The sequence below is a fragment of the Arachis hypogaea genome, chromosome 10 (assembly GCF_003086295.3).
Source record: "Arachis hypogaea cultivar Tifrunner chromosome 10, arahy.Tifrunner.gnm2.J5K5, whole genome shotgun sequence".
Taxonomy (NCBI): domain Eukaryota; kingdom Viridiplantae; phylum Streptophyta; class Magnoliopsida; order Fabales; family Fabaceae; genus Arachis; species Arachis hypogaea.
In genome coordinates, this window is record NC_092045.1 from 1,072,895 (window position 1) to 1,093,897 (window position 21,003).

Below are 21,003 nucleotides of genomic sequence, written 5' to 3' on the forward strand. Positions count from 1 at the left end.
GATCCAATTTCAAACAGTTTGGATTAGATTGGATTTACGGTTTTATAAATTAAAAAAAATTAAATACATATAACAAGTTTCAACATCAAATTTTAAAAAATCAACAATGACATAATAAATTTCAACAATATTTTAAGAGGCCAACGATAACATAACAATAAAAATAAAATTATAGGTTAGTTAAAATAAATAAATAAATAACATTTTGAACATAAAATATTTATTAAATAATAATAATACATGAATAATATAAAAATATATAAAAAATTGAACATGTTATAAATATAATTATAAATATAATAAAAAATAATAATATTATAATACATTGTGCGATTTGGATTGGATTGGATCGGTTATAAAAAGTAGATCCGATCTAGCGGATTGCAAAAAATAAAATCCAATCAAATTCGAATTAATGCAATTTTAATCGGCTTTTAGTTTAGATTGAATTAGATAAGCGGTTTAATTTGGATCTGTTTGAATTTGAACACTCCTGACATAATCTCTCCAATCTTTATACTCACTTAAAAATTGTGAGGTCGAATTTCTCTATCTTTAAAATCCCATAAATATAAGTGACTCATTAGATTACAGGTCCGCTATTAACTCTAAAATCTGAATATCATCTTCATTATCTTATTTTTTTTATTTAAATATTGGAATATTTTTATAGGTGTCCACCCTCACTTTTGTTTTTTAAGAGCTAACATATAACTCATCTTACCGAAAAAGAAACAAATTCAAATATGGAGCAGGATGAACTATATCTTGAAACCCATAATAATAATAATCCATCTAAAGCATCTAGGTCCTACTCGTACTGCAGCTTCGTTGACCTTCTTAAGAAATAAGTTTAATATGTGATTAATATAGATGAAGATAGAATAGTATACATAGTGACGAAAATGAGTATTTTCATTAATCATTATACAAAACCATTAAAGCGCGAAGTTTCATTTGTGGTCCAAATACCGATATATTTTTTAAAAAAATATATATATAAGAATGTCCCAAATTAGTAGTGCTTGTGATAATAAATTACTAGTTGATAAAATGAGGAAAATAGATGTAACAAGGAAAACTAAGGAATATAAAAAAGAGTATCTGATGAAAAAACGTTAGGCACTACCAAAAACACGGGAGTTACCAACGGGAAGGTACTCACGAACGATAATCAGTGGCAAAATTTATGGACCGTGATATGTAATGGCAACGTATTATATCTCTGTGGCCAAATTTTACGGAATTTTTCCCGTTTGTCTGTGGCCAATTTGAGATGGATTTTAAAATTTGCCACAGACCCAATTATTACCGTGACAAAAATTAAACGATATTCACTTTCAATTCCGCGCTTAATTTGGTCATTCCCTCCAACTCATTCAAAACTTTGTTATGCAGTTTATCTTTTTCTTAAATTTAAACCGTAATTAAGGTGCAGTTTTTCTCAAGAATCCAGATAGTTGCTTTCTTCTCCCTCATTTCCAGTGCCGCTGAGAATAACTAAGGTAGGTTAATTATTTAATTTTAGAGGTGATTCATGATTTATAATTCTGCAAACGTGGTTAATTTTGGCTTCTTGATTAAATAGTGGCTATGTTGTTCATTAAGAGTATAAAAATTAGATGGATTATAATTTGCAGTTTCAATTTTTCTTTCATTGTTATTATGCACATTTTTTCTTTTTATCAAATATAATTTATTATTTCCTATTTATTTATCATGGTTATGTTTGTATTTATTATCTTTTTACTCTTTATTATTTATTTACGGAGTTTAAATCTGATTCTGTTTGAGATGCATGTTTGATATAATAGTTACTACAATGTTGATCAAATTATTAGAAAATAAATTAATGCTACAATAATAATGCTGAATGTTAAATATCTTAAAATTATATGAAGAGTACAAGAGAGTACTAAAAGAAACTAATTTTTTAAATTACTTATTTTTTTCATATACACTATGGATTATTATTGTAGTGTTGAAAGTGATGATTGTTATGACTAGTGTCTGTGTTCTTTTTTTTTGGTGACTAGTGTCTGTGTTCTTTAAGTATGTAAATCCAAATTTAACTCTACCATAAATAAATAATAAAAAATAAAAAAGGTAAGAAATACAAATAATAAAAAACATGCAAAAAAATTTTCATTGTCAGGTTTACATTCTGTCTTGAATTCCATCTTTAACTCTTGATAAAGAGTATAATTTGAATTGGGGTGTGAAGTGAATGAGAACTAATTTTTGGTCAGTATATTTCAGTAATTTTTAAATTTTTGATGTGTTTATATGAATCTGATTGTCCAAATTATGAAAAATATTACTAATTATGCTTTCAAAACTTGATGTATTTGTTGCTTAGTAGGTCACACAAAATGACAATTGCACGACCTTGCAACAAAAATTCAACTTGGATTACTATGGAAGAGCGCGATTTGCTTGAATGCTGTGGAAGCATCAAGTTTGCATCGGAGATGGCTTCTGCTTCTCCATTCTCCTCGTTGCAACACGCACTCGATGTGGCCTCCAATACTTGGTGTAACAAGATTAATGTGCATTCTTGGCTGATAGCACTCAATGCTCACACTAATATCTGTGAAAAATCGCCCTTCTCACATGCATTCTACACTAATACCCCAATGGATTCTATTACAGAGGTTTTCTGCTTTTAATATTCTATATGTGTTTTATTATCCAATTTAACATAATGTTATCATTTAATAATTCTCTATAATTATTCGGTCTGTTTGAATAATTTTGTAGGAGATATATGCACTTAGCGTGCAGTATCTGCAAAAGCATGGATTTCCATATTTTACTATTTCTTCTGAATGGGATGCAGATGTTATACTAATGGATCTAAAGGTAACAAAAATATATTGTTATTTCCTTTTTACTATTTTCAAAACTGTTTGCTCACACCTATATATAACACTGTAGATAAAATAGTGCATTTTTTTATGTATGTAGACAAGCGTTAAAACCAAGCCATCATGCGAGTTTGAGTGGGCACGTCGAAAACAATTAATCATCATTAAACAATACATTGCAAGGTTTTTTCAAAAGAAAGGATATATTCGCTCTACAACTGAATCACCAGAGACCCAGGCTGCGGTAAAAGATTTTGATCTCAACAAAAAACCATTTTGGAAGGATAATTTGGATCCTATTGCTCGTGAAAAGGCTAGACAATTTTGTGAAATTTGGTATCCAGGAGAATATTATGTCTAGTGTGCTTCTAATTTAGTTTCGTTTAACATAAGTCCACTATATTATTAGTTCTTTAGCTCTTTTAGTTTCCTGTTCCAATTTTATATAGGCTTATTCTTTATGTTTAATGTCACATTTGGTTTTCGATCATCAATGTATGAAGTACTTGAAATTTCCAATTCAATTTACTATGCTATTCTATGCTTTGTTTTCTAATTTCTTTTATTTTCCATGTGAACATTTTTATTTATACTTGATATTAATAGTAATGTTGTTAATTCCATAAATGAAAATAGTATGTAACATTAACGTTGTGAAAGAGGGAGACTGCATACTATTTTTAATTCAGAAAAAGCCATAGACATATTCATCTAGACCGGAGATGAATATTCTGAGAATTCTACAAACAGCAGAGATGACTCTATTTCTAATTCTCAAATATGCAGCAAACAGAATACATTACGTCATCACTGCTAAATATGATACCTTGTTCACGTAGTTAATCTGTAAAATATAACATCCTAACAAGATCATTGTAAAAAATCAGCTCAGAAATTCCTAGAATTGATTTGTGCCTTCAAATGTAAGCTTCAAAACCATTCCTACTGCTTTCATGCTCATAACCAATGGTATGCAACAAGAAAGCAACTACAATTATTTTTTACAAGAATAGCATGTGCAATTGCATAAGTTGCAAAATTGGCTATTCCCCCAACGATCACTGCAAAAATTTAGACATCTATACAGAATTTGTTGAGAAAATTTCCTAATATAAGTGACACCAGAAAACTTATTAACAACACTAAATTATAACATGGACAATTTTCTCGATAAAAAGTCTCAACTAAGTTTGTATATAATACATGATAGATTCTTGTAAGGGATCTAAGAAGATAGTTGTGTACACTTCAAAAGAGACGCTTTATTGTCGTGACCCTGAAAAACTTAAGACGTGCCAATAATTTTTTTTCCTCTTCTGGTCTTTCCCCTTGCTTTTGAGAGTAAAAAAGGGGCAGTGCCATTTCACAGAAGCTTATCAAATAGTTACGTGAATCCTTAGAGCAACAGAGTTTATGAAAACACCAGTAATGTATTTCCTTTTTAATTAAAGATATTTCAACAATAATAAATGCTTCTCAAGACCAAAGAAAGCTTAATTTTATGAAGCTAAACTGCACATGCCATGATTTTGAACCTTAATTGCACCTGCCCTGATTGCAAAGACTAACGGAACAACGAAAAACCCACCAGAAGCTTCTGACAAACATTTTCGTTCAAACCCACTCTTTATTAAGGATGAAAAAGATACCGGAAAGGTCCATCCTTCCTGTATTTGGAGGCTTCAGTTAGAGCCAAGAAGTGGATAAACCCTGTGGCGGCAGCTCCTCGTCCAAGTGCGGCGCCCGTAGTTATTATTGCCTTCCGAGATGCCATGAATCCAGCGGCAGAGGGATTAGGCACCACCAGAGCCACTGGGGAAGCCTGTACAATTGCATGTGTAATATGTGTTTTCTTAATTCCAGCCCCAAATTCTAATTTGAATTTAAGAAAAATAGTGACGAAGTAGAAGAAGAACAAGAGGAAGAACAACTTGAATTCGAAAACCAAAGGCCGCTCGAGATGCATACCTTATTCGATTGCAGAAATTAGAAAGTAGTCATGGCTTGTTATTTGGCATTCCTCTTCTCATTCCTAGCGTCCTGTTTCGATAAGAAACAAGGGTGGGGAAAATTGAGATGTGGGTGCCCAGAAATAAAAGAGATGAATCATAAAATGCTATAACAATTTGGTGGCTGCGTTGAGGCCTTTAGAATTTACGTTTTTAAAATTTAAATATTCAGGTACAAAACAAATAACAATAATATAAAAGAAAAAATAAAACAGATAATAGATAAGATATATTTTATATAAAAGATTAAGATTAAAACGGCCAAGATAAGATATGTGAATAGACTTAGTCATCTATTTAACATAATTGAGTAACTAATTCCTAAACTTGTGCAGTTTATAGTGTTATATAGATAAGGGCTGATATTTTCAATCATTCATAAAATTTATTATACAATACTTGTTCACCGTTGGTTTACTCATAGGTCATTAGTATTATTTCTTCTATTTCATTCCATAGAGTTTACCACATCTGTTTTGTTGCAACCGAGAAAAAAGAATAGAAGAGATAAGATTAAGGAGATCAAAGGACAAGTAAGTCTTTATTTGATGATAACTGTTTCGGTATCTTCTTATTTTTAAAATCATTAAAACATATTATTTAATAATTATAAATGTCTTCATCTTTTAATTTTTTTAGTCACTAAAACATACTATGGGTGTGTTTGGCAAATGCGTTACAAAAGAAGAAGCACGTTTAGCCTTCTTGAAAGTTTCAATTTTTGGTTTGGCAAATATTTTATTCATGAAAGCAGAAGTGATTTTGCTTTCAAAACCATGGTTTTCAAAAAGCTACAATTTTAAGCTTCCGCGTTTCACCAACGGACTTCTAGCTATCAATACTCCATCTTTATTTACTTTTTACCAACTTTATCCTTTATACGTATTATTATATTATTTATGAAATTTTTATTATTTTTGTTTACATGAACTTTCTTTTTTTATTATTTATTATTTTTATTTTTTTTTCATTATTTATTTAATATTATACACTTTTATAATTGTAATTTTTTGTATTATTTTTATTATCTTTTTATAATATGATTTATTGATTCTATTAGGTAAAGTAAATTAAACAAAAAATTAATTGTAAATAATAATAATAATAATAAATTATAGTATACTAAAAAATAGTATTAAGAGTATTAAAAATATACTATATAAAAAATATCATAAATTTTTTTTATTTATTTCAATTACTACCAAAATAAATATTTAATTTTTAAATTATTCTTAGTACTCTATAAAATTTATATTTTGTTAGTTTTAATTAAAAATATATTTTGCCAATGTTTATATATTATTTTATTTTAGTGTATAAATGTTAATTTTATTATAGAATTAATTAATAAGATATATTCAATTATCTAAATTAAAATGATAAGATAATATACCAAAATTATTTAAGTTGGTGTATATTTTAGTAATTTTTTTTATCTAAAAGTGATTTTGAGTAGTATAATCCAAACAACATTTATTTTACTATAATTCATTTTGATGTAAAGATTGCCAAACATAAATCACTTTAACACAATCTTACTTTTCATCAAAATCAAGTTTGCAAAATCAATTTTATTCAAACTCCCGTTTGTAAACTGTAATCCAAACACACACTATATCGTTATTATAGTATGTCTTTATCTTCTTAATGTTTTTTATCATTAAAACATACTAATTAATACTTATAAATGCCATCAAATTTTTTTATACATGTGAATAACCTGCATTCTAATTTTAATACGAGCAAGAATAAATTTAACTTTTCAGAATTTTTATGAATTTGTATTTTAAAGTTTTTTTTATTCTTCTTTAAATTAAACTTTTTTTTCCAAAGTAATACCTTAATCACATTTATTATTTTTTATATTTATTTAATTATTCTAATATAATTATTTCATATGATACTGAAAGGCAAATTTTCAATCCAAAATTCTAGAAAATTATTAACATATTGTTAACCTGCCATTCAAGTCATACTTTGCTAATTCGAGCAAATTATTTTATTCAAATTAGTTAAGTCAGTACCCTTTAAACTCCTTTTTTTTTGTTCCAAAGACAAATTTAGATAGGAGATTGTAGGATAAATATCCCTTCTGACACTTTATAACGTACCATGTATTATATAGGATAAAAATTTATTTGCACCCTTCCCCTCATTCAATCAATACATTTTACCCCATTTCGCATTTTTATTTTAATTCTCTTCTATTTTTCTGCAGGTTTCTGATTTTCCATTTCCTAGTAAGACTTCTTAACTTCCTTTTTTAATTTTTTTTAGTTAAATATTCCTGTTTATGTTTTTCAATTCAAACAATCATGCTTTGTTTTATTTTGTATAAATATTATTATATATATTTTTATAACATGATTAATAGCTAATGAATACTAAGATTCAATAGTAAAAAAATATATAAAATTATTCTAATTTTTTAATTAATGCCCCCAATTGAAAGAAATTTTGGATCTGTCACTGTCTCTGACTACGGTTCTAGAATTTCATAAATTTGGTGTCAACTATGCATTAACTTATTATCTTTTAAATTTTTTTTAGATTTAGTTATTTTTCTGATTTTTCAATACTTACATTTTGCATATCTCGGCATTTAGACCAGAGTGTCTAACTATGATTGACAAGAGTTGGATTGATAAATCAATTACAACAGCGGAGTACAAATGCGGTGTAGCTGATTTCTTAGATTTTGCCTTTCAAAGGGTTGCCGTAAATGGAAAAATTATTTGTCCGTGCATTAGATGTGGTTTTAAGAACATGAGGACTAGAGTTGAGGTGTTAGCACATTTACTCCAAAAAGGTTTTTCAAAAAAATACACTTTTTGGTATATGCATGGAGAAAGTGTAGTACAACATGAAGAAGCATCATCAAGCCATGACCTTAGCGAATCAGAGGAAAGAGCTCCGCTACAGGATATGCTTAACGATATCTTCGGTTCAGCTGCCAACAACTTTGATGGGGTTGATGATGAGCCCGTTGAAGAGAGGAACAACTCTTTTCCAATTCATATCGAAGATGATACTCAAGAGGAATCTGATAGGATTCGAGAGTTGCTAAAGGATGGAAATCGCAGATTATACCCCGAGTGTACGAAGTATAGCAAGTTATCATTTATAGTTGAGCTGTATCATATCAAAGTGCTATGCGGTGCGACTGACAAGACATTCTCGATGATACTTGATCTTCTAAAGAGAGCGTTTCCTCATGCAAATCTGCCTGTTTCATTTTATGAAGCAAAAAAAATGATTAAGCAGCTAGGCTTGGGATATGAAAAAATTCATGTATGTCCAAACAACTGTATGCTCTTCTGGGGTCCAGATAATGAGACCAAGAGTAAATGCACAATATGCAATGCATCTCGATATAAAGCAGATGATAACACCAGCAGCAATCCAGGAGTTTTGGACACAGCTGAACATATGCCGAGGCTAATTCCGGAAAAGGTATTGAGATACTTTCCTCTCACTCCTAGGCTAAGAAGGTTATACATGTCCTCTAAAACATCAAGACTAATGCGTTGGCATTCAGAGTTTCCTAACTCAGATGGAAAGTTAAAGCATCCAAGAGACAGCAAAGCATGGAAGGAGTTTGATTTGTTATATCCGGAGTTTGCTGAAGATCCACGTAACATACGACTTGCTTTGGCTTCCGATGGTTTCAATCCATTTGGGACTCTCAGCTCCAACATTAGCATATGGCCGGTGATGTTGTATGTATACAACTATCCTCCATGGTGTTGTATGAAGCAAGCCTCTCTTATTATGTCTATGATAATTCCTGGTCCAAAGATGCCTGGTAATAATATTGATGTTTTTCTGCAACCACTTATTAATGAGTTAAAAGAACTATGGAAGGGTGTTGACGTGTACGACTCTGTTGATGGAAAGTTTTTTCGCATGCATGCTGCATTATTTTGGACCATAAGTGATTTTCCAGGTCTTGATAACCAGTCTGGGTGGAATACACATACTAGTCTTGCATGTCCGTCATGTAACTTTGATACAGTATCCAGGAGGTTAAAGCATGGCATGAAATATTGCTTCATGGGACATCGTCGGTGGTTACCCGATAACCACGAGTATAGACAAAACATGCACTCATTTGATGGCACTACCGAACTAAGAGGCCCTCCGTCAACATTATCAGGCAGTGCTATTTTGTCTCAAATTCAGAGCAGTCGCAAAAGATCACATGAGGCTCTCAATGCTGGCAACAACCCTTTGCAGTGGAAAAAGAGGAGTATTTTCTGGGATTTACCATACTGGAAGGATAATCTCATTCGTCACTGTCTTGACATGATGCACATAGAGAAAAATGTTTGTGACAATGTTTTGTTTACTGTACTTGATGACAAACAAAAGACTAAGGACAACTTGGCAGCCCGTAAGGACTTGCAATTGATGGGAATCCGAGAACAGCTCCATCCTTTCACTAATTCTTCCAAGTACCCGCCTTCCTGTTTCAGAATGACAAATGCTGACAAGGATATTTTTCTTAGTGTTCTTAAAAGTGTTTCTTTTCCAGATGGTTATTCTTCTAATATTTCTAGATGCATTGATTTGAAGAAAAGGAAGGTCTTTGGCCTAAAGAGCCATGATTCACATATTCTCATGGAGCACATCTTACCGATCGCTTTTAGAAGATCCCTTCCTAAAGAGGTGACGTCTGTGCTAATAGAGTTGTGTAACTATTTTAGAGAAGTGTCTGGCAAATCTCTCGCCGTTGATAACTTAGAAAAACTTCGACATCGAATTGCGTTGACACTATGCCACATGGAAATGATATTCCCTCCTTCGTTTTTCACCGTGATGGTTCACCTAGTTATTCATCTCGCAGAAGAGGCAATGATTGCTGGTCCAGTGCAGTACAGATGGATGTATCCTGTTGAAAGGTATCCTATTATGTTAATATTTTGTGCATCATGTTATCACTAAATTGGTTGGATTTATTTGTAATTTGTTGACCTTGTAGATTTATTTTATCTTCTTGCAAACAGGACTTTAGGCCATTTAAAATCGTATGTCCGAAATAAGGCTGCACCTGAAGGATGTATAGCTGAAGGTTACCTGATGGAGGAATGTCTAACTTTTTGCTCCAGATATTTAGAGGAAGATGAGATTGAGACAAGGTTTAACCGACCAAATCGTAACGACGATCAAATTGACAACACTCCTAGTAGCTGTTCAAACATTCTTTCTCAAATTTTTCCGGCAAGAGGAAGTCCTCGTGGATCGCAAAAGATCAGTTTGTTGACACCAATTGAGAAAACACAGGCTCATCGCTATGTGCTGACAAATTGTTCATTACTGGACAAATTTCGCGAGTAATTCCTAGGGCAATCTTTGATTAAATTTTTAATTATATTTAAGTAATTAATGTGTAAGTATTATCTACTTGAACAGGATATGCAGAGGTGAAATTTCCAAGTTACACCGCGGTAAAAGAAATGCAGCTAAACTCATTGAAGAATACATGCACGCCAAATTCCATGAGTGGTTTAGGGATTATGTGAGTTAGTTACGTTTATTTAATGCTTTTCCTATTCTATATTCTAATTTGTGAAAGCATTTTAAAATCAGAATAATCTATCACATGCAGGTGGCGTATACAGATGATGCAGACGAAATTACTCCTGAAATCAAGTGGCTTGCAGAAGGACCTAATGATGTTGTAAAGAGATTCGAAGAGTATAACATTCATGGATTCAAGTTTCGCACGGTAAATAAAGATGAAGGACTTAAAACACAAAATAGTGGTGTAGTCATGTCTGCAATTACGACTAGTATTAGCCGTGGACGGAATCCTGTTTCAGTATCATTTGACAGTACATACTACGGAAAAGTGATCGATATAATAGAGTTAGACTATTTTGGCAAACTAAGGGTTATCCTCTTCAAATGTATCTGGGTTGATACCACGCTTAATAAGGGCATTAAAGTAGATGAATTTGGGATCACGAGTGTACGGTTTTCAGAGTTGATACACACGGGTGCTCTTGAACTAGATGAGCCATTTATTCTTGCAACAGATGCGAGAATGGTTTACTATGTTGACGATCCAGTTGACGAAGGTTGGTGTTCTGTATGTCACATGAAACCCAGAGATTTATATGATATGGGAGATTTGAATGAGGAGGATCCAGATGAGTCTTTGGTGGAGGACATACCATTTTGTGAGCAGCAAATAGAGAATCTAGAAAAATTTCCATTAGTACGGGACGACATTAACGATCCAGAATCAGATGAAGTGGATGTTGCTGAAAACAATCACAATGTTTCTGAGGACGAAATTGGCATTGGTGATTTGCAGGATTTTAATTAGTGGTATATACTTAATTTATGTATTTTTTAAATGAACGTTTCAACATTAATTTACCACAATAGTAACGAGGAGAATTTTAACTGTTAAAATTTAAAATATTAGTTTTACCCTTATATTGTATTTATTATCCTTATTTATTATTATTTTATTAATTTATTAGAAAGATAGATTAAAATTAACTGCACAGAAATTCATTTTCTAACAATGTGCAAAATTTTATTTATTATATTTTAATCAAACGGCAGAAAATTGTTAAGCTTTAAGTTGATCTACTCTAATTTTTTATTGACGCCTTGTTTTTTTAATCCAACGTGCAGAGTTCCAAATTTTAGTAATTATGTTTAATTGTTCACAATGATGTTTAAGATTATAAAATTTACAATCTGATATCTTTTTATTTAACTGTAAACTTTACTCTAAATTAAAAATTATAGTTACTCTATTTTGCAAAAGTCAAATTACCATCTATAATAAAATGTACAAAATTTTTAGCGCCAAAATAAAGTTTCTTTCTCCTAGAATAACTTCAGTTAGATATAACTTAGAAAAAAAATTTTGCTCGCTATGATTCAATTTCAAAATGTGTCAATTAGAATGTGAAATGAATATTTAAATGTGTAACTTAATTCAAATGATTGCAAACTAAATTTAGATGTGATTTTTTAACATTTATCTTATAAGTACTAATGCTCTAAAATTTGTCTTTTAGGCAGTAATGCTATAATCTTATCTTTTTTTAATTTGTTGGCAAAAAATTAGATAAAATATAATTTAAACTATGTAATTGTCTTATACCAGCGGGTCATAAAAAATATTTTCATATTTTTATTTTTAAAAACATAAATTTAACATCAATGAATAACAATTAATTATAAAAAAATAAATAGATTTTAAATTATTTAAGATATGTAGAAAACAAAAAATAATTAAATTTAAATTGAAAAAAATAAAAAGTTACATTATTATTATTATTATATATAATAAAAGTAACATAGAGATCCAGGACATGGTTTATAAGTTAGTTATTTATATATTAAATCTATTTATTTTTTCATTTTATTTAATTTGAAGCAAATTTAAAAATTTATAGTCAAAACACTTTTTATCTTTATGCAAAATTCGAGTAGATAAAAAATTATTTCTTTAATTTTATATTAAACATCTTTAATTATTTTTACTTTTATCTTCTATTTTAAATTATTAATTTTTATTTTGATTACATTTATTTTTATAACAAATATTTGAAAAAAATTAAATTTTATGTTCGTTTTTTATTATATATTTTACTTTTTTTACTACTCGTTTAAGTTAAAGTTCTTACTTATTGGGTTATGTTTACTTCCAAAAAAAGGATGCTTGTGAAGTTATTTTTATTTTTTTATAGGAGTACATCCATTATATCATAATTTTAATAGTTAACATAAATTTTATAAAAATAAAAAATTTTATACGTATTTTAATTACTTTCAAGAGTAAATTATATGTACTCCTAAAGTTAAAAAATAGACTTAACTTATTCTATAATAAATATTTTTTTAATTCATTTAATTTATAAAAAGAATGCCATTATTTCGCTTATCCTAAAAATAAAAAAACGAAAATTAATATTCATACTTTTGACTAACAGGATAAGAATAATATATAAAAAACCTTGAAATAAAGATAAAAATCATAAATTTTGAATTCAAAAATATAAAATATTTAGAAGATAAACCAATTATCTAAATGTAATTTTTTTAAACCACTTAATAAACTCAGATAAATACATAATATTATATGCAAAATAAATCATAACATATTGGCATAAAAGATAATTTTTTATAAATACACAAAAAAAAAACTAAACTCCTAATTTTATTTCAATTTGGAAACTTGCGCCAAAAAAACCGAGCTTAATTCAAATTACTCTTTAATCTACACCAAAAACCTTAAGCTTGACTAAAAACCGCCCCTTATCTTTTAGTTTCGAAGCTCATTCAACATTTCACTAGCCGGCCCTAATCCGCCTCTGCATGTCTCCCTCTCCTCGGGCTCAGATCTCGCAACCCCACCAGCCTCCGATCTCGTGCCGCTGGCAACACCAACGCTCGTGATACACGCGCACAGATCACTCGCTCACGCTGCTGTACCTATTGCCTGTGGTCGCCCCCTCCGATCTCAACCCTCGCACCTCCAGTAGCCTCCGACATCGCACTTCAGGCGACAGTCACAATCGTGCTTTGCGTTCACTGGTGGTAGCTCTTCGTCGGTCAAACTGCTCAACGTCGAGAACTTCTCCAGGTTTTTTTTTTTTTACAATTTTAATCCTTTGTAAATTTTTGTGTTATCTGGTATTTCTGTATTTCCGGAAAAAATAAGGGATTAGATGATGATTTATAAATGGGCATGTGTCTATATTATTTGGATTCATGTTGTAAGGATTTATTATTTTGTTGCCGGCCTCGTACAGAGCAGCAATCGCAAAGCCAAGATTGCCATAACACTAGCAGCAACCTAGCACTAGAATCCCTAATACGGTAACATGACGCATATTAAGCAAATAGTTTGATATCCCTAATACGGTAACATGATTTTTATTTTTTCTGAATTCTTTTTATGATGTCGATGACTGTGTTGCAGGCATTTAGAATACTATGACGCGTAAACATAATATCTCCGGACAGTCAATCCTCGAAGAGTTACGAAGACAAAGTGAAGACATAAACTTGAGTTCGGAAGATGGGTTGGAACAAATTAGGCTCAATGATGATGGGGATGAAATTTCAGAGACGGAGATGTTAAATCAAAGTGGTGGTGATCTACCGGAACGTGCTGCACCTAAGAATAAAAGAGATGAAAATGAGCCACTGCTTGTGAAAGTTAAAGGTAAGTTTATTCAGACTCTAACTACTATCTCAGTCCAATTTATTGACTTTGTGCTGGTTGTTTTTTTTTTCACTCTTTTTTTTAGTTTACGCAACTCAGTTTTTGTTCCCTTTCATTTTGGTTCCTTCTGTGTTTGCTCTGCACAAAGCATACTTGTGAATTTTCTGTCGTCTCTTGGATATGTGTAACTATATATATATTTTAAAGTGATTGGATGGTGAATTCTATGGTGTAGAATGTAATTTTTTTCTATACATATTGAACTTAGGTGGAAGCTGTTAAAAATGGACACCTTCTGTATTGTACTCTATGTTCAATAAGGTCTTGTAGTCTCTTGGCTAAACAACAAGATAGTTTGTAGTAATTTGTTTGTTTCTATTAAATATTAATCGAAATTAATTTTTGAATGAAAGTGTTAAATAGGCAGATTAAGTTTTTTTGGTAAGTTAAAAATTTGGACCAGAATTGAATTTGGAATTAAATAAGTCCCTGCTTTTCATTGTTATGTTTGAGTAATTATTATGGTTTGTTATTTATAACTTATCAGTTGTCCGTGATCAAAGACATAAAAAAACATACCAGCAGTCACTTTTGATTATTTTAATCAAACACAAAATAAAATAAAATATTAACAAAAAATAAAAAACTGATTTTAGAAAATAAATCACGACGTAATTTTATTAAATTCTTATCATTCTTTTTTAGAAATTATTAGTATTTTTTATTTTAATACGAAGTTTAGCTTCTTTAATTTTCTTCTCTCAGATTTATGTCAGAATTTAATTTTTTTGAGAAATCTGATTTCTATTATATATTGTTATTATCCTGGACAATCATACTTAGATTGTAAGATTATTTGTATCAATGGCTAATGTTATATACTAAAATAATGATAGATAATAAATAAAAGAAAGAAAGAAAGAGAAAGGCTATATATTTATGAACAGGGTTTTAGAGTTTTAGTTATGATAGTTTTATCTGTATTATGTGTATTTTTATTGATTGAGAACAATGAATGTTATTAATGACATTTTAATTCATTCGGCATTCAGGTTGGTAGAATTGCCTTGAACCATATAATCTAATTTCCTTAGTCATTAAAGCCGCCTTGTTTAGTTGATAAGTTCAGACTTCTAGAGATAATTTTTTGAGAGCCCACTCTGCTGTTATTGTCGGATACTCTATTCAGTTTGGTACTGATATGTCTATATAATTTATTATTAGATGAGTATGTAATTTAGATTAATTATTGATATATATGTGTGTAATTAATTTGAACCATGTAAGTTTTTTATTTATGCCTTTTGGTTTTTTTTTTTAAATTTTGGTTTAATTTGACTTGACGTTCTTCCATTAATTCAGACATCTCTAGTGGAGAAATTATCACTCGCAAGATGACAGCGATTCAGGTTTGGGCCTTGAAAAAGAGTGAAAAAGTTATGATGGAGTTGGATGCAGATGGACAAGGTCGAGATAACGGCTCGAACCTGTTTGTGAGATTTCTTGGTCAGGTAGCTCGTCGAATTATATTTTGTCCCATATCAATCAAAAGATGGGATAAGATGCCAGAAGATAACACAAAAAGACAATGGGAACTTATTGAAGTAAGTTTTTTTCACTTTGATGTGCATTTTTATTAAATTGTTGTCATCCTAATTTAGCTCCTAGCTTGCCTATATTTAGGTTTGCATTTTCTGTTTATTATTGTTATTTCTTGTTAAAAAGAAATTGTGTAAGAGCTAAAATCTTGGTGTAGATAGATTCATTTGGAGGTACTTTAAGTAATGTTTAACAAGATGCCATTGCTCTATGATTTATGAATTGATTAAGTATTAAACAGGTACTGCTGCAGGTTAAGTTAGTTGCATTTCATTCTTAGGAGTTGGGAGACACTTCCTGGATTTATTTTCCCGTTCCAATTGCTATTGTCATGAATTTTGTGAAATGAAAATTTGGAATTAGAAATACTTGAGAGGAAAACTTTGTTAAGATATATACCTGTCTCAGTTTGATAAAAACTAATAAAATTAAAACAAGAAAAACTTTATCTCTACCCTAGCAGAATTCAAAAGGGGCTATGTATTTGAGGTGGTCAGTCTTTTTGCAACTAGGTTTGTATATTGGATTCCTTCCTGTTTTTGGTCAAACATGTTTATGATCACATTACAGCAAGAATGTTCATTGTAAAAACTTATAATAAGCCTTTGTTATGCATCATTCATTTTCTGAATTTTTTTTATTTTCAAATATCTGCTGTTGGGGCTAGTCAGCTATTTGACAGAACATTGTGTTATAGTACACTGTTATGAATGTTTCAGAATTGGATAAACTACAGTAAGCATGGGTTAGGATTAGCTTTAAAAAGTCTTTTTTTTTAATATTATCTTTCTACGATATAATATGCAGTATGGTAATCAAATTGCATAGTTTTTAATAATTAATCTCGTTTATGAAATATTTTAAGGAAAATTTTGAGTTTGATTATGCTGCTGGCGTCAAATGGGCTCTGAGGACCTTAGGTGATAGATGGAAGGCCCATAAGTATAATTTACGGGGAGAATACTTCTTTCCTAACAAAAGAAAGGCAGAAATTCTGGCTGCGAATCCCTCAGACATACCGCCTGTTGAATGGATTGCTTTTGTGGATCATTATATGGATCCTAAAACAAAGGTAAATAATTAATCTATGTTTTTTTATTTTTTTATTGAATATTTATAATGGCTATCTCTTAACATTTGTTTACTTGTTTCTTGTTCTTGAAAATCATAGAAACAATGTTTGCAAAATGCCAGAAATCGTGAGAGGCTTATAGTTTCACACGCCGGTGGAAGTAAAAGCAATGCTAGAAGAGCAACTCAGATGGTATTATTTTTTTATTATTACTATTACTATAAAATTAGCAGTTTTAACTAAATTTGAGATTAACTTTAATATTTTATTTATTGTATTAGGAAAAAAAATTGGGAAGGCCTGTATGTCGAAGCGAGGTTATTGTATCAACTTTGCTAAAGAAAGATGGGAGTTATGTAAGCGGGGAAGGACAACGATTAGCTGTGAGTGTCTCAATTATATTTTATATGGCTGTATAGTTTTTAATATGCCTTGATTATGTCAATACTTTACTCCAATATGATGTGCATTTGTTTGTAGGAAAAGATAGCAGAGCATTTGTCTGAAGACCAAGAGCGTGCTGCCGCTGAAGGTATTCATTCAAAGGTCTTGGCTCATCCGGATGATGCAATTGGAAAAGTTTGCGGTCCTGAGAATGGTAAGCGTGTACGTGGCTTTAGTAATGCTGCATATCCCAGTGGTTTTGGCAAGTCAAAGCGCATCTTTGGAGGGGCAATATGCGGAGGTTCTAGCGGTGCATCGCAACAGCATGTTGCAGAATTAGAAAAGCAACTTCAAGAAGCTAAAGGTCAAGTGGCAACTCTTTACAGATTTCTACAACAGAAATACGGTGATGAAGTACCTACCTTATCTGATTCTGTGCCACACATTGAGTCGGAATGATGCACCTCATGTCATGTTTATTTTATTTTTAATTTATGTCTAGTTTATACTGTGATTAGAGATATTTTTATTTCTTATTGTACAGAATTATGCAACTTGATTTCTGTTATTTCTTTACTATATCTTTGAACAATGCATATGCTTTAAAATACTTTTATTACTTAGTTTGCTATTTTTTATTTTAATTTTATTATCGTTGCTTTGATTATTTATATTGTTATAACATTATTTTAATATGTTACTATATATATAGAAATAAATATATGCAATATTAATTAAAAAAAATATTCAATTGGTAATTATAATTGAGAGTTTTTTTTTTTAAATTGAAAGAAAAAATTAGCCACGGAAAAAAGCGTGGGAAAAAAACCCAGTCTGTCAAATATTAATTTGTGCATGGTATTTTTTGCCATAGAAAAAAACCGTGGCTAAATAACCCAGTATTTTTTTGCCACAGAAAAAACGTGGCAAAAAAGCCCAGCCTATCAGTATTAGCCACGGAAAGACTGTGGCGAAACTATACTTATTGGTTACACTGTTGTCATTTGGCCACGGTTTAGTCTGTGGCCAATAACGTAGAAACCGTGGCTATTTAGATGTCTCCACGGGTCATAAAACCGTGGCTAACCGGCCGAAAACCGTGGCTAATTGAAAAGGCGTCGCCCTTGTTAGCCACGGAAGTATATCCGTTGTAAACGCTGGATCGCCACGGATTTTCTTGATTTTAGCCACGGTTTTTTCCGTGGCTAATCACCGTTTTTCTGGTAGTGAGGGGATATATCAACTAATAATAACGTGGCCATCATCATCCATCACTTGTCATTTGATCAAATGTTTCAGAAAGCAGCAATGAATGATTCTGAATGTCTTCATGCATGCTAACAAACCAACCATTACTCCATATACGGAGAAGATAAGATACCCTTATATTCGCCAATCGCCATTACATAATAAACAAGTCTAGTCATTTCATACAATACACCACATACATATTTAATTTTTTTCATATTATTCTTTTAAGTCATCACGCTAGTAGATTAATTTTTTTAACTAGTATTAATCAATTTTTTAAACTTATTTTAAATTTTAAATAATACAATTTTAATCCTACACTTTAAATTTTAAAATTAATTAATATTAACTAACTAAAAAAATTCATTCACTTCAAGAAACACGGTTAAAATTGATGATAAAATAGACGACGTGATATGTCGCTTTTAAATGTGTCAATTTTTTAAAAATTTTAAAAATTTTTATTTTAATATTTTATTTTTAATAATTTTTTTATTTTATTGATGACAAACCGTTAAAAATTATCGAAAAAAATCTGACCGTTCATTTCTAGCGTCCATAATTACACAATTTCTTGTGGTGTTGGATATACTTTTTCTATTCACTTATTGACACCATACATGCATCTTTGGTTTCAAAAGTGTGTATGCACTAATAGTGTAATTATTGGGATGGAGTTTTACCATCATCTCTATATATCAATCGGGTAATGCTAGGTAGACAAAAAAAAAACAGTCAGAATTTATCTTATTTAGCATTCATTAATTGTCGTGACAATTAATGAATGTTAAATAAGACAAATTATGACTGTTTTTGGCTAATATTTTTTTTGTTACCAAACATTTCCGATATCAATATATCATTATATCTTCATCATTTCCGTATATATAAAAATATTCTTGCATATATATATATATATATATATATATATACTCACCATAATAGAATCCTTAATGTCATTATTCATATATATGGTGCATGGACCATGTTATTACTCACATGACTTTAAATTAATATCCAACACTCTGCGTGAACTATGTTGCCAATTCAACACACAATGTTCAAGTGTCATGTTTTAAGACAATATATATGATATGATATGATGCTTCAAGTGGTCTAGATTCTAGAAGATTGTCCTCAAGTATGCCATGCATCCGCTTTTATTTTATTTTCATAAGTCTTCTACAAAAAGAAAAGGAGAGAGTGATATATGATGTATTGTTATTCTTATTAGATCTTTTATTATGACGGTGGTCCAATTCAAAGTGTGGTGGTGCAAGTCATAAAATCTCTCAAGTATAAAATATAATAACATGAGATGAGACAAATCATAGTCTTTTTTTTTTAATTTTTATTTTCCACTTCTATAAACACAAAATGAATGGACCACACACAATGAATCGAAAATAATAAAAATAGCTGTAGTGATAATAATAAATGCTTTTAAAAATTGAACCAACTCGTACTCGTTGAAACCACCTGCTATTGTAGTGATTTCGTTTAGGGTTTGGTGGTGATACCGTGCGTCTTTTGATTAATTTTAAGATGGTCAGTCGATTTCACGTGAAGTTGATAGTCGAGAGCCATTAGATGAAAATTTAGTCAAATCAGTCAAATTATTTAACGGCTCTCAATTATTAACTTCACGTGAAGTCGACTGCACCTGAGTTTTCACCGTTTTAAGATTAAAACTTGAGAATCACGTAAAAAACAAAAGACTTCATCTAATCATATTGATCAATATTAAATTAGAGCTTAAGTAAATTTATCTACATACCAAATGACAAATTAAACTAGTTATATATATAGAAGAGCCTCCTTGTTAATTATTTATAGTAGACACAAGTATACTTGAATCTTATTGAGACTTTTTTTTTTTTGTTCCACAGCTAAACTCTAGATACCCAATTTAATTATTCCAATGTAGCAATAATGCCGAACAGTCTATTAAAGTAGTATTTATTAACCAACATGGCCAAATTAAAATCCGACCTATGCATTGAAACTTAGGACCATCCTCAAGTATTTGTTGTATATATAACTATATATTGAGTTTGAATATAGTCCAAATATATAGGTCCAAACTTTAAAGAGTTTGTTTCTCTTATTAATTATTATTATTATTATTATTATTATATAGGATAGGGGAAATAATATTAATGTGTGTACGTGGAGAGTGGTGAGTATGAGTACAACACGTGATGCAAGAAAGCGAATAACACTGGGGTCTGCCTCTATTCATTAATATTGGTATGATATATATATGGATGAAAATGGTGGTGCCATAAAATGGGAATAAGGCTGAAGTTGTAATTGAGAAGGTGGTGGTTGAAAGCAATTTTCTTGTGAGGGATATATCTATCTATCTCTACTTCACTAGCTAGAACATTCACCATTGAGTTGAACTAACCCTAATTGTTTTGATTGTTTTAGTTCATGAAAGCATACAAGTTTTTTAATTAAGTTCTCAACGGAAGAAGCTAAGGAAGAAGATATCATTATTACTCATTATCACAACAAATCTTAACTACTACTTGACTACTACTGCCTTTTACTTTTGCTTTTATGATTTGGCCATATAAGCAAACCGTTTATTTAAACAATGCTTTTAAAGTTACTTTAGGG

At 30.4% G+C, this 21,003-nt stretch overlaps 3 protein-coding genes and 1 long non-coding RNA gene across 6 annotated transcripts; 3 read left to right on the plus strand and 1 right to left on the minus strand.

The window, feature by feature from the left end:
- Nucleotides 1-2,417: 2,417 nt before the first annotated feature.
- On the plus strand, nt 2,418-3,228 carry LOC112718414 (uric acid degradation bifunctional protein TTL-like). Its single transcript, XM_025770178.1, has 3 exons — nt 2,418-2,654; nt 2,761-2,862; nt 2,968-3,228. Exons 1-3 carry the CDS (start codon nt 2,418-2,420, stop codon nt 3,226-3,228), a joined length of 600 nt encoding a protein of 199 aa, XP_025625963.1.
- A 1,049-nt stretch (nt 3,229-4,277) lies between these two features.
- LOC112714419 (uncharacterized) lies at nt 4,278-5,378 on the minus strand. Its single transcript, XR_003159241.2, has 2 exons — nt 4,836-5,378; nt 4,278-4,689 (listed from the first exon to the last, which is right to left on the minus strand). It is a non-coding gene; the product is annotated as an uncharacterized lncRNA (long non-coding RNA).
- Nucleotides 5,379-7,498: 2,120 nt separating this feature from the next.
- On the plus strand, nt 7,499-11,296 carry LOC112718415 (uncharacterized). The gene is made up of 4 exons (XM_072205711.1): nt 7,499-9,777; nt 9,883-10,209; nt 10,271-10,394; nt 10,485-11,296. The coding sequence occupies exons 1-4, from the start codon at nt 7,499-7,501 to the stop codon at nt 11,205-11,207; spliced, it is 3,453 nt and encodes a 1,150-aa protein (XP_072061812.1). The 3' UTR covers nt 11,208-11,296.
- Nucleotides 11,297-13,057: 1,761 nt separating this feature from the next.
- Nucleotides 13,058-17,746, plus strand: LOC112714420 (uncharacterized). 3 transcript variants are annotated; one of them, XM_025766013.3, is made up of 8 exons: nt 13,058-13,487; nt 13,662-13,723; nt 13,827-14,072; nt 15,435-15,676; nt 16,537-16,743; nt 16,843-16,935; nt 17,025-17,126; nt 17,224-17,746. In XM_025766013.3, the coding sequence occupies exons 3-8, from the start codon at nt 13,841-13,843 to the stop codon at nt 17,584-17,586; spliced, it is 1,239 nt and encodes a 412-aa protein (XP_025621798.1). In that variant the 5' UTR covers nt 13,058-13,487; nt 13,662-13,723; nt 13,827-13,840; the 3' UTR covers nt 17,587-17,746. The 3 variants fall into 3 exon arrangements, with proteins under 3 accessions (XP_025621798.1, XP_025621799.1, XP_025621797.1); XM_025766012.3 differs by having other exon boundaries at nt 13,061-13,487; nt 13,657-13,723; XM_025766014.3 differs by lacking the exon at nt 13,662-13,723.
- The last annotated feature ends 3,257 nt before the right edge of the window (nt 17,747-21,003 follow it).